The sequence below is a fragment of the Lissotriton vulgaris genome, chromosome 6, assembly GCF_964263255.1.
Source record: "Lissotriton vulgaris chromosome 6, aLisVul1.2, whole genome shotgun sequence".
NCBI lineage: Eukaryota > Metazoa > Chordata > Amphibia > Caudata > Salamandridae > Lissotriton > Lissotriton vulgaris.
Genome location: NC_141694.1, coordinates 63,730,449 through 63,743,998, shown reverse-complemented (window position 1 = coordinate 63,743,998; position 13,550 = coordinate 63,730,449). Strand labels below are relative to the sequence as shown.

General features: G+C 50.7%; 1 protein-coding gene across 1 annotated transcript in view; it reads left to right on the top strand.

The window, feature by feature from the left end:
• LOC147706789 (exportin-5-like) overlaps nucleotides 1-13,550 on the top strand; it is a 1,247,062-nt gene that overhangs the window by 280,295 nt on the left and 953,217 nt on the right. Inside the window, exon 13 of the mRNA XM_086925922.1 lies at nucleotides 9,274-9,368. Within this exon, the coding sequence (XP_086782048.1) occupies nucleotides 9,274-9,368 (95 nt within the window). The remainder of the gene's footprint in view (nucleotides 1-9,273; nucleotides 9,369-13,550) is intronic.

Here is a 13,550-nt window from a genome sequence, read left to right as displayed (position 1 = left end):
TCTGAGATTGTGGCTGAGTCTCCTGACCTGTGGGTCGGGGGATTGCGTAAGGAACCATGTTTTTTTGCATAAACCCCCCTCTCTACCCCCCACCCACCCACACATTTTGTCCCCTTTTTAGCTTTTAGATGCTGATTTGTAACTGACTAACCGGACCTCTGTGCCAGTGCTCCGTCCCTAAAACAAGGCAATGTCTAACTGGGCTACAACCAGCTAAGGACTTTAGCACCCCTGAAAGCCCTTTGTAAATGGTACTCTAGGTACCTAGGGCAGGTTTACTAAAGAGGGTCCCTAAGGTCTGCAGCATATCTTATGCCACCCTAAGAGACCCACATACAAATTCCACACAAAGTGGCAGGGTTCCGGTACCCCGGGTATTGGTGCTGGAGGATTCCTGGATGGTCTAGCATCTCCTTGCTCTCTAGGGAGATGGGGCTGGCCTCTGGGAGCATGGAACACCTCCTCCTGGGTGGCTGCTGCGTCGGTGAAGCAGGGAGGTCAGCAGTTCGGTAATCATAGCTTGCGTTTCGGTACCTTCAGGATGCAGGGAAGGGAAGCTCTGCTACTCCAGAGGAGATGCTGGCTGTTTTGGGAAATGCTGGCAGCCCTCCCAGGCTTTAGGAGGCTGAACAGCTGCAGGACGAGTCATCTTGGTTGCAATTGTCGGGGACAGCAGGCAGGAAGACCCAGCAGGGTTGGTGCCAAGTCAGTTGCTGCCCCTCAGTTCATACTGGTTGCGGCTGTTTGGTGTCCTTTTTGAGTCTGCTGATTCTGCTTCTCTGGTGCCAGGGTCCCCCCCTCCCCCCTAAATACTTGATTTAGGGGCGTTAAGGGGAGTGAAGGGTAGTAGCCAATGGGCTACTTTCCCTTGGGGTCACTGCACCCCATATGACTTTGGCCTTGATTGGCAGATCCACTAACCATCTGCTTGGAGGAGGTGATAACCCCTCCTGCCAGAGCAGGCATTGTTCCTGACCCACTGAGAGCGCGGCTCTTAACCCTGGGGTCAGAAACTCATATGTAGTGTCTGGCTGGTCCGGACTAGTCAGCCAGCACACTAAAGGATTATTATGTTTCATGGACCAACTCTAAGGTGCTCTCTGGGTGCAGGTCATAATAAATCCAATACTGGAATCAGTATTGATTTACTAAGACAAGGTGTTTGTTACCAAACACCATACATTTTAGTAAAGCCATTATGCAATTGGGTCCTCACATAGGATATAATGCACCCTGCCTTAGGTCTGTAAGGCCTCCTGTAGGGGTAACTTACATATGTCCTATGCAGTGACTTGGACCTGGCACACAAGGGTGTGTTCAATGTCCTCTTTTCCTCATTGTTTGCACTATGACACACAGCCTGCAGTGGCAGTCTGCATATTATTTGTATGGGGTCCCTTAGCGTGGAGTAAGCCATGCTGCAGTCCTTAGGGACCCTCTGTGGTAACCATGCCCTTGGTAGCAAGGGAACTATTTACTAGGGACTTGCAGGGGTGCCACAGTCTATGCCACTTGTATCACAATTGTATCTTTTACCTTTTTTTAGGAAAAGAGTAGTGGCACTGGGGACTGGCTAGCAGGTTTCCAGTCGAAAACATCAGTATTGGTGAGCAAAATGTGGGGATGACCATGACAACAAGCATTGGCATAGCCAATAAGTCTCGCCTTTGGGACCTTATAAGTGTTTAGTTATCCTGCACATTATCCTTGGTGCAACAATATCAAGTGTTGCATGGCTAAACACTTAAAAGGTCCCAATGGTGAGACCTATTGCCTATGCCAATGCTTGTTTTGATTGTATTAAAGTGGAGACCAATTTCTACTACAACAAGCTCCGCCCACCACATCTCACTGAGCATCCTCTTCTAGTCTGGCACAAACAGGGTACCATGAGGGGAGCCGGTGTCATCCAGTACTTGGGCTACAATTTGCTGAGGCCCTCCTTGTCCCCTCAGCATCACACAGAGCATTCTCGTCTACCAGAAACAGGGTACCCCGAGGAGAGCCGGTGTCCCCTGCAGCTTTCAGGCCCCCACTCTCTGAGCACCACTCTAGCACGCACTAAGGTGGGCCATGGCCACTGTGTTGTAGGGAGGCGATGGATTCTTTCCTGAAGCAAAAATGTGCCCCCCATGCCTTTCAAGCATGTGAAAGTAAAGTGCAATGACACTCATCCTGGTGCACAAAGGTCCATCACAGGGCAGAGGGCTAGTAAAACGAATCACCTGACCTCTGGGGTAAACTGAGCAGTGTTAAAAATATCTATAGTACGGAGCACGTCAGAGGTGCAGACTTTGAAACTAGTGAGCCCCGGTGGCGACTCAACATCCTGTGATTCTGGGCAGATCACTTAATCTCCCGTGCCTTAAAAAATATAAACATAAACATCACCTTGTTTCAAATAACTTGTGTAACGGGCTCCAATTACTTGGGACCCAGTCCGCGCTGTATAAAACCGCAGAAAAATGACGTTGGCTGCTTCAGTTTATTTTTGTTTACCATTCTTTTCGCTAATGTGCTGTACAAGATACTAGGTCGGTAGTCTACTAGTTCATTTAGACACCTGTTAAATATTAATCAAATTATTTACAACAGCAAGGGAGAGCTTCTCCTCCATGACTGACAGCGGGGAAGTGATCAGAAGAAACACTTACATTACAACTTTATTTCTAATGCAAATGATGCGCTGGCCCACGCAGTAGCGTGCTGGTCGAATATATAAAGCTCCCTTTCAGTCCAGCACAGCTCTCAAGTTTCATAAGTGTATGCACGAGGAGCTCAGCAGTCCGGTTACAGCTCTTTAAATTCTGCAATTCCGATTTTCTATATGACGTCATAAAAATAGGCCTTTGTAGTGAGTCACACGGGGCTCTAGGAGAGGCTCTCACTTGGAAGCGCATCAAGTCCATCTTCTGGCCACAGGCTATAATATAAAGGGGGTGGACTGCACAAGGTTTTACCGCCCCTACCATACTAGTGTGTGCGATTTGTCGGACCGGGGTTTGGCCTAAGCAAGTAAACAAACAAGACACAAGGGTGCTCTATAACTGACTTTAAGTCCCAGAATGCAAAGAAGTACATCGGCACTGGAGCACCTAGTCATGCATCGATCTTGAAACATGAACGTATGTAAACAAGAAGAAACGCATCTCTCGAGAGCACTTCTAGAAAGGAGGGGCTATAGAAAGGTGAAAGCCCTAATGCGGCCTTCTGCATGATCTCTTTATAAGTCATCGAAACAACTCTTCACAATGGCCCCCAAGAGCCCCTCTCTATTAATGAAAAATAAAAACGAATTCAACAAATGTCAGCATTACCTCAATAGAGCTGTTCCTGGAACATCCATTTACCCACTGTAGGCTGGTGGGCTCTCACAGCTTTCCAAGCTGTCCCCTCCTCCTCTAGTAGGTCAAACACCCCCAAATTAAGGATATAAAAGAATAAAGGTCTGACCGTCCAAAAGCCAAATGTCAAATCCGCAGCAGATGGATAAACAAAGCGATCTCGGATTAACGTTGAAGCAGGGGCTCCGCTTGAAAGTGGCGCAGTCAGCTCAAGAGAGGATTGCCCATCTGAGCAGCAGCAGACAACCACCCTAACAAGCCCACGAGTGGCGCGCGCCCGCCACAGCGAGCGTTCTGTTTTCAATTATTGCACCCATGTCTGGGCACAATTATTGAAAACAGAAGTGGCCTGTGCGTGTAGCCGCAAGCAATAGGCCGTGGGCGGAGCAAAGGCTGAACATGCACCCGCCTTTGCCCAATTGCGTGCTGTCTTTCTTAGAAAGACGCACGCAAAGCCCAATAGCCTGTAACGAAAGCTGACCACACGCACAAGCGTGTGCTGAGTTTTTTTGTAGCCCCTTACATAAAGTAGAGCAGAGCAGCGCATGCGCGCTGCGCTAGGCTTGACCTAAAAAGGGGCACTTTTCCACAGCAGTTACCACAGTGTTGTTGGATTCTATGCAGGTTATAGTTGAGCATTCAGAACGCATCACACACATATTCCTACCTCTTTATTTAGTGCTACAGAATCAATTAATTTGAAAACAATTTTCTCTTGAGACAAGACCTGCTATCCCCCTTAACCCCTTCGCAGCAGGGGTAATTCCCCCGCTGTGCTGGGGGCGAAGGGGGGAGCGCACAGCGCTCCCGTGCTCATGACAAGCTCAACTCATCATAAGGCACGTTGCTCATGTGCTCATGATGAGCTGAGCTCGTCATGACCACACCCGTTTCCGTGGAACGTTCAGCACAGCAGGGGAATTATTCCCGCGTGTGAGCGCTCGTCATGAGCCCCTGAGCACCGTGCCTCATGACGAGCTGAGCTCGTCATGAGCACTTAAGGTGTTAAGGTTCCCTTATGTTATATTTTTGTGTTTACATAGGACATGAACCAGGCAAGGGGATTAGTGCTCTTAAGATAGAGAGTGATCAATATTCACATAAATTGGTAAAATGATTTTTAACCATCAGTAATCCATGTTTAAGTAAGCCCATAATGTGGAATTATGTTGTGTGAAGCTTTTTTGATTCCACATGTTATATACATGTAACAGAAAACGGCATTGTCTCAACATTTTTTTAACTAAAAAAAAGTGGTAATTTTCATGGGGTGTAGGCTTGCTTCTTTAACAAGCATTGGAAATGCAATAGGTCTCGCACCATTAGAGTTAGTGCTTTAAGAATTGTTTATGGGTTTTTTTTGTAAATGTTTAGCATTTTTGTTTCCTGTAGCCAATGCTAAAGTATTACAAATAAAAAAAGCCATAAACATTTCTAAAAGCTCTAACTGAAATGGTCTGAGAACTATTGCACTGTGTGAGGGTGAGGGTGAGTGAGGGTGAGGGTGAGGGGTTGAGGGTGAGGGGTTGAGGTTGAGGGTGAGTGAGGGTGAGTGAGGGTGAGTGAGGGTGAGTGAGGGTGAGGGTGAGTGAGGTGTTGAGGGTGAGTGAGGGTGAGGGGTTTTGGGTGAGTGAGGGTGAGGGGGGAGTAGTTGAGGCTGAGTGAGGGTGAGTGAGGGTGAGTGAGGGTGAGTGAGGGTGAGTGAGGGTGAGTGAGGGTGAGTGAGGGTGAGTGAGGGTGAGTGAGGGTGAGTGAGGGTGAGTGAGGGTGAGTGAGGGTGAGTGAGGGTGAGTGAGGGTGAGTGAGGGTGAGTGAGGGTGAGTGAGGGTGAGTGAGGGTGAGTGAGGGTGAGTGAGGTGTTGAGGGTGAGTGAGGTGTTGAGGGTGAGTGAGGGTGAGTGAGGTGTTGAGGGTGAGTGAGGGTGAGGGGTTTTGGGTGAGTGAGGGTGAGGGGGAGTAGTTGAGGCTGAGTGAGGGTGAGTGAGGGTGAGTGAGGGTGAGTGAGGGTGAGTGAGGGTGAGTGAGGGTGAGTGAGGGTGAGTGAGGGTGAGTGAGGGTGAGTGAGGGGTTGAGGTTGAGGGTGAGTGAGTGAGGGTGAGGGGTTGAGGGTGAGTGAGGGGTTGAGGGTGAGTGAGGGGTTGAGGGTGAGGGGTTGAGGGTGAGGGGTTGAGGGTGAGGGGTTGAGGGTGAGGGGTTGAGGGTGAGTGAGGGTTTGAGGGTGAGGGGTTGAGGGTGAGGGAGGGTGAGTGAGGGTGAGGGGTTGAGGGTGAGGGAGGGTGAGTGAGGGTGAGGGGTTTTGGGTGAGTGAGGGTGAGGGGGAGTAGTTGAGGCTGAGTGAGGCTGAGTGAGGGTGAGTGAGGGTGAGTGAGGGTGAGTGAGGGTGAGTGAGGGTGAGTGAGGGTGAGTGAGGGGTTGAGGTTGAGGGTGAGTGAGTGAGGGTGAGGGGTTGAGGGTGAGTGAGGGGTTGAGGGTGAGTGAGGGGTTGAGGGTGAGGGGTTGAGGGTGAGGGGTTGAGGGTGAGTGAGGGTTTGAGGGTGAGGGGTTGAGGGTGAGGGGTTGAGGGTGAGTGAGGGTTTGAGGGTGAGGGGTTGAGGGTGAGGGGTTGAGGGTGAGTGAGGGTTTGAGGGTGAGGGGTTGAGGGTGAGGGAGGGTGAGTGAGGGGTTGAGGGGGAGGGGTCGAGGGGGAGGGGTTGAGGGTGAGTGAGGGTGAGGGGTTGAGGGTGGGTGAGTGAGGGTGAGGGTTTGAGGGTGAGGGGTTGAGGGTGGGTGAGTGAGGGTGAGGGGTTGAGGGTGAGGGGTTGAGGGTGAGTGAGTGAGGGTGAGTGAGGGTGAGGGGTTGAGGGTGAGTGAGGTTGAGGGTGAGTGAGGTTGAGGGTGGTTGAGTGAGGATGAGTGAGAGTGAGGGTGAGTGAGGGGTTGAGGGTGAGGGGTTGAGGGTGAGTGAGTGAGGGTGAGGGGTTGAGGGTGAGTGAGTGAGGGTGAGGGGTTGAGGGTGAGGGGTTGAGGGTGAGGGGTTGAGGGTGAGGTGTTGAGGGTGAGGGGTTGAGGGTGAGTGAGGGTGAGGGGTTGAGGGTGAGTGAGGGTGGGTGAGGGGTTGAGGGTGAGTGAGGGTGAGTTTGAGGGGTTGAGGGTGAGGGTGAGTGAGGGTGAGGGGTTGAGGGTGAGTAAGGGTGAGGGTGAGTGAGGGTGAGGGGTTGAGGTTGAGGGTGAGTGAGGGTGAGGGGTTGAGGTTGAGGGGTTGAGGTTGAGGGTGAGTGAGGGTGAGGGGTTGAGGTTGAGGGTGAGTGAGTGAGGGTGAGGGGTTGAGGGTGAGTGAGGGGTTGAGGGTGAGTGAGGGGGAGGGGTTGAGGGTGAGTGAGGGGTTGAGGGTGAGTGAGGGGGAGGGGTTGAGGGTGAGTGAGGGGTTGAGTGAGGGTGAGGGGTTGAGTGAGGGTGAGGGCGAGTGAGGGGTTGAGGGTGAGGGGGTGAGGGTGAGGGGTTGAGGGTGAGTGAGGGTTTGAGGGTGAGGGGTTGAGGGTGAGGGGTTGAGGGTGAGGGGTTGAGGGTGAGGGGTTGAGGGTGAGTGAGGGTTTGAGGGTGAGGGGTTGAGGGTGAGGGAGGGTGAGTGAGGGTGAGGGGTTGAGGTTGAGGGTGAGTGAGTGAGGGTGAGGGGTTGAGGGTGAGTGAGGGGTTGAGGGTGAGTGAGGGGGAGGGGTTGAGGGTGAGTGAGGGGTTGAGTGAGGGTGAGGGGTTGAGTGAGGGTGAGGGCGAGTGAGGGGTTGAGGGTGAGGGGGTGAGGGTGAGGGGTTGAGGGGGAGGGGTTGAGGGTGAGTGAGGGTGAGGGGTTGAGGGTGAGTGAGGGTGAGGGGTTGAGGGTGAGTGAGGGTGAGGGGTTGAGGGTGAGTGAGGGTGAGGGGGTGAGGGTGAGGGGTTGAGGGTGAGTGAGGGTGAGGGTGAGGCTGAGGGGTTGAGGGTGAGTGAGAGAGTGTTGTGAGAGAGGGTGATGAGGCCTGGTTGTTGAGAGAGGGGTGATGAGTCCTGGTTGTTGAGAGAGGGGTGATGAGGCCTGGTTGTTGTGAAGTATCTGACTTTCTTGTGAAGACAAGTGCGTCATAAGCTTAAACGAGAGCCTTGCATTCTCTGTTCCCGATCCTTGCACCCATGCATGGCTCGGGTCTCAGGGCAGCTACCAGGAGTTCTAACAGCTCTCATCAGGTTTCTACAGCTAGTTCCCCGGTTTTGTGGGCTGGGCATGAATAGTGGGCAAGAAACAGCTAATTATAGAAGGGCCGCTTTTGAATGAATTAATTAATAAACCTTTACACCGCAGATATTCAAAGGTCAAGCCACTGATGAGTTGTGATGTTTTGTAAGAGGTGTTAAGCTGACTTGCAGGCGCCGGAGAGAATTCACACGGCAATTTGCCCGCCTCCGTTTCAGTTGCAGCCTGTTTATGAGCTCAGCAGCAAGGTTTTGGTTGGTTAATCACAGGAACCCTCAAGAGGTGTAGAATTAAATGTTAAACCTGAGGTAGGATGGGGCCTTCCCACGGCTGCATTTATCCACAGTCCGGCTTCCAGGAAGAGGTGAGGTGAGTGGCACACGTCTGTCTCGTACCCGGGGAGATGCAGCTTTTCCTTGGGTTGGTGAGCCTGCGGGGGCTCTCGTAAGTCAGGCTGCCCTGTTTGCCTCTGGAGAAAGACAAGCCCTAGCTCGTCTGCAGCGAAAGTGGGGGTGCTGGCTTGTGGCCATGACAGACGGTACACTGAAAGGCAGAGTGGAGGGCGGCCTCTGAATTCCAGCATGCCCTGACGTGTCGGCGGGGACAGAAGTGTATGCAGCCCCTCCTCCCCCCACGCTCAAGGCTGGCAGCCTGAAGGAAGAGACAGCTGGAGCGGTGGGTTATGTGAGGAATCTTTCACTTGAGTGTGCCGGGTCAGAGGCCTACCTCTAGGGTCAGTGAGCAGAGCCTTGTGTAATGTGTGCACCTGCAAACAAACCAGGACAGGCACAAGCGCTAATACACACAGCCCTGTACACACAACGAGTAACGGCTTGAGGAGGTGAGGGAAGGGGGAGGAGGGAGGAGAAATGCGTCTCGGCCGGAGCAGGGGGCGGAGCAGGGAGAGCGGGCTTAGAAATGTACTTGGGGAGAAAAAAAATAAGCGAGAGAGAAAGCAGGGTAACCTGACCCAGGAGGGGGGAGGAGGGAGGAGAAATGCGTCTCGGCCGGAGCAGGGGGCGGAGCAGGGAGAGCGGGCTTAGAAATGTACGGGGCGGAGCAGGGAGAGCAGGCTTAGAAATGTACTTGGGGAGAAAAAAAATAAGCGAGAGAAAGCAGGGTAACCTGACCCAAGAGGAGGGAGGAGAAATGCGTCTCGGCCGGAGCAGGGGGCGGAGCAGGGAGAGCGGGCTTAGAAATGTACTTCACACGGCCGGCCGGTCGTGAAACTGAAAGCATGGCCGGCCGGCCGTGAAAGCCTTTTGATGCCGCAGGGGGTGGAGCGGCACCAGCTGGGAGACTAGGCAAGGCAGGCGGCTTGGGGCATGTGCACGCGCTTTTAAGCTCAATGCGCATGCGCATTGAGCTTAAATTTCTCGTGCACTGCAAGGAATCGCCACGATTCCTTGCAAGTTGGGGATAAAGAGTGGATAAGCCACCATAGTCTCGCTTGCTCGATGCGCATGCGCATCGACAGGCGAGACCTAAAAATTGCACTAGCCGTTCTTCTGTGCTTTTCCGTTGATGTCAATTGAAGTCTGCTGGGAAAAGGGGCACACGTATAAAAGACTTCTGAAATGCAGCACTGGTTGACCTCCCGTTTTTCCATGACTGTTTTAGGTATTTTGTGTTTACCAGCCCAAAAAAACAAAAAAAAATACAGTCAATTAAGTGACTCCTTGTGATACAGGGAACGGTTTAATGTATCTTTTTTTGTCCTTTTCTCCAGCACAAAACACATCTTCAGCTGCACTTCAGTGGGACGCTATGACTTTCTTCTTTGAGTGTGTTATTCATCAAATCACCCTGGTCATGAAGAAGGAGGTATGGGTTCTACCTTAAAAACAGAAAAGTAATAATCTTGCATTCTGTCGAAGTAATTGACTATTATGTAATGGCAGCGCAGATGTGTTTTCTAGGAGACTCACAGATTCATAATACTTGCGTGCTAAACATATTCATGCTGTGAGTGAGTAGAAGCCATTTAGACAATCTGTAGTTATTCTTAAAATCTGACAAGGACCTAGAACCGCTTTAGGCACCTCTGGTTGAAACTAAACTCCACATAAAAACTATCATTTGGAACTATTACGCTACGTCCTCTGAAAGCAAATTTAATTTAGAGTTGAAATGTTTTTAGCAGTTTGCTCTAATTAGTTTTGGTGCTGGTGAAAATTGGGATAATATTTATTTTGAGTTTAAATATGTTAGATGTTCTTTGTCAGATTGAATCACCTCCCTCTAGAACAGAGGTCTTCAATCTGTGGGGCGCGACCCCCAGGGGGGTCGTGGAGTTCTTGGAAGGGGGGTCGCAGATTCTGTCAGTGGCATGCAATTCCTGGCGTTAGGCTGATCGAGGGTGCTCATGGCTGAGGCCTAATTCACACCGAGGTGTGAAAAACATCAAAGGCTCATTAACAAGTAGAAGGTCTTTTAAAGACTTGTCAAGACTCGGATGTGGCTTTGTGTGTGTCCCTGAAACGGTTTCAGCCGGGCTCACACACACGAGATGGGGAAGGGGGGAAAGTGGGTGGGGGTGGGGTCTGGGGGAGCAGGCTGTAGTGTAGCCCTTTGAGTATAATGGATGTTGCGCCCCTGGAGCTGTGGGTCCCATGACACGCCCCCCCCCCTTCTGCCCCCAGCAGGGAGGCACAGAGATGCCCTCCCATGAGCGGGGAAAGAAGGAAGACACAGAGATACTGACCACCCCCTCCTTCCCCCCATGAGAGAGTCTCAGAAAAGGTGGGTGGATGGATGATGGGTGGATGAATGGATGTAAGGATGAAGGATGGATGGATATGTGAAAAGCTGGGTGGATGAATGAGTGGATGGATGAAAGGGTGGATGGATGGATGGAAGATGAACGGATGGATCAATGGATGAACGGGTGGATGGATGGAAGCATGGAATGGTAGATGGATGAAGGATGTATGGATGGATAAAAGGTTGCATGAATGATGGACGGATGGATGTGTAAAAAGATAAGTGGATGAATGATGGGTGAATGGATGGATACATGTATGGATGGAAGGATGAAAGGGTGAACGGATGAAGGATGGATGCAAGGGTGGGTGGATGTATGGATGGATACAAAGTTGTATGAATGATGCATGGATGGATGGATGTGTGAAAAGGTGGGGGGGATGAATGATGGGTGGATGGATGAAAGGGTGGACGGCTAAAGGATGGATGGATGGATGAAAGGGTGGATGAAGGATGGATGTATGGATGGATAAAAGGTTGCATGGATGAATGTGTAAAAAGGTGGGGGGTGAATGATGGATGGATGAAAGGGTGGGTGGATGGATGGATGAAAGGGTGGATGGATGGATGAAAGGGTGGATGGATGAAGGATAGATATATGGATGGGAGGATTAAAGGGTGGATGTATGGATGGATAAAAGGTTGCATGGATGGATGGATAGATGAATGATGGATGGATGTGTGAAAAGGTGGGTGGATGAATGATGGATGGATGGATGGAAGGGTGGAAGGGTGGAAGGGTGGATGGGTAAAGGATGGATGTATGGATGGAAGGATGCAAGGGTGGATGGATGGATGAAGGATGGATGTGTGGATGGAAGGATGAAAGGGTGGATGAGTGAAGGATAGATTGGTGAAGGATAGATGTATGGATGTAAGGATGAAAGGATGAAAGGGTGGACGGATGAAGGATGGATGGATGGATGAAAGGGTGGATGAATGGATGAAAGGGTGGATGAATGGATGAAAAGGTGGATGGATGGAAGGATGAAAAGGTGAACGGATGAAGGATGGATGAATGGAAGAAAGGGTGGATGGATGTATGGATGGATAAAAGGTTGCATGGATGAATGATGCATGTGTGAAAAGGTGGGGGGGTGAATGATGGGTGGATGGATGCAGGAAAGGGTGGGTGGGTGGATGGATGTATGGATAAAAGGGTGGATGGAGGAAGGATGGATGTATGGATGGGAGGATGAAAGGGTGGATGGATGTATGGATAGAAGGTTGAATGGATGAATGATGGATGGATGCGTGAAAAGGTGGGTGGGTGGGTGAATGAATGATGGGTGGATGGATGGATGAAAGGGTGGATGGATGAAGGATGGATGTATGGATGGAAGGATGAAAGGGTGGATGGATGAAGGATAGATGTATGGATGTAAGGATGAAAGGGTAGATGAATGGATGAAATGGTGGGTGGTCGGATTATTTATTTATTATTTTTTAGAGTTTTCTATAGCGCGAACTTGAACCGGTTAGGTTATCAGAGCGCTTTACATAGCACCAGTTCCGTTACATGTTATCACAGCACTTTACATAGAATCAGTTACGTTACACATTTCAGGGACTTGAACCTATTAGGTTATCAAGGCGCTTTACATAGCACCAGTTCCGTTACATGTTATCAAAGCACTTTACATAGAATCAGTTACGTTACACATTTCAGGAACACATTTCTTTTTGTTCTAGTGAATAGGGTTATCTCTTCACACGGGGGAAGGGATACACCTGGCTATGTTCCAACAGTCACACAGGCGACTAGTCGTTAAAGCTATAACTCTAAACACAGGGAGGGGATATACATGGATACAATCTAAAAATCACATAGGATACTAGTCATTAGAGTTATCTTCTATCTACACAGGAGGGATATGACTGGAAACACTCTAGGGGTCACATAGGGGTGGTAGAGTACAAAGGTCCACTGCAAACACTAGTGATCAGAGTCAACTACATACACATAGGAAGGGATATGACTGGTTAAACTCTAAGAGACGCATAGGGGTGGTATATGGTGTAAGGACTTCAGCGAATACCAAAGCTTAGCATTATTGCAATCGGTCAAAGATGCAGTCACAGCATAGAGGAAGGGTGGGTGGGATGCAAGGTATGGAGGGAAGGGCTAGTCCAACGAAAACTGTCCGAAAACAGCAGCAAAGAGTCATTCAGGATAGCACGCAAGTCGAGAAGTCCAGGAGAGAAGGTGGGAGCCCAGGATTGAGATGGAGGCCAGCTGCAGGCGCATCGCCATCTTGGAGAGCTTGCGACCATCAGAGTTCACCAGAAGCACTATCCTCACAGCGTACCGGACACAGCCACAGGCAGCAGGTGGTGGATCGGTTCAGGAGACCTGTGCCCAACAGAAGTAGTCGATGGGGTTGTAGGGGGGGGGGGGTTGGTATGAAACATTGTCCTGCAAGGCTTCCATATTCCCTACCACAGTCATGGTGCAGGCATGTGGTATTCCTCAGCACGCTGTGTGGTAGGCTGGCGCGCGCACACCACCATGAACAGGTCCGTGGAAATCCAGATCAGTCTTGCGTGACCCCGGGGCAGTCTGGTGATGTCGACAGCCTCAGCGCTCCAAGTGGAGGAATCCAGCAATTCTTAAGATCAGTGGCAGCTTTTGGTGTGTGGGGGCAGTGAGAGTTGGGTTCAGAAGCTCAATAGAGGGAGCAGATCAGCAGTGGCAGGTCGCCGCCAGCCGCCATTTTAAGGTCAGGCATGCGCGGGAAGGAAGGAATATCGTTATTAGGACTGCCTCCAGTGAAATGCCGCTAATGAAGCACCTGGGTTTTGTAAAGCTTGTCAGCCTCTGTGCTGCGACCTTCAACCGTACCTCCTGTTTGGGATAGCAGCTGTCGGTGGTGGACGGATGAGGGATGGATGGGAGGATGAAAGGGTGGATGGGAGGATGAAAGGGTGGATGGATGTATGGATGGACTAAAGGTTGCATGGATGAATGATGGATGGATGTGTGAAAAGGTGGGTGGATGAATGATGGGTGGATGGATGGAAGGGTGGATGGATGGAAGGGTGGATGGATGGAAGGGTGGATGGTTGAAGGATGGATGTATGGATGGAAGGATGGATGGAAGGATGGATGGAAGGATGAAAGGATGGATGGATGTGTGAAAGTGTGGGTGGATGAATGATGGATGGATGTGATGAGGTATAACAGGCGCATTTATGGTTGTCAAAATTTGATGATGAGGAGTACCAGTTTCTAGAAACTTTTGT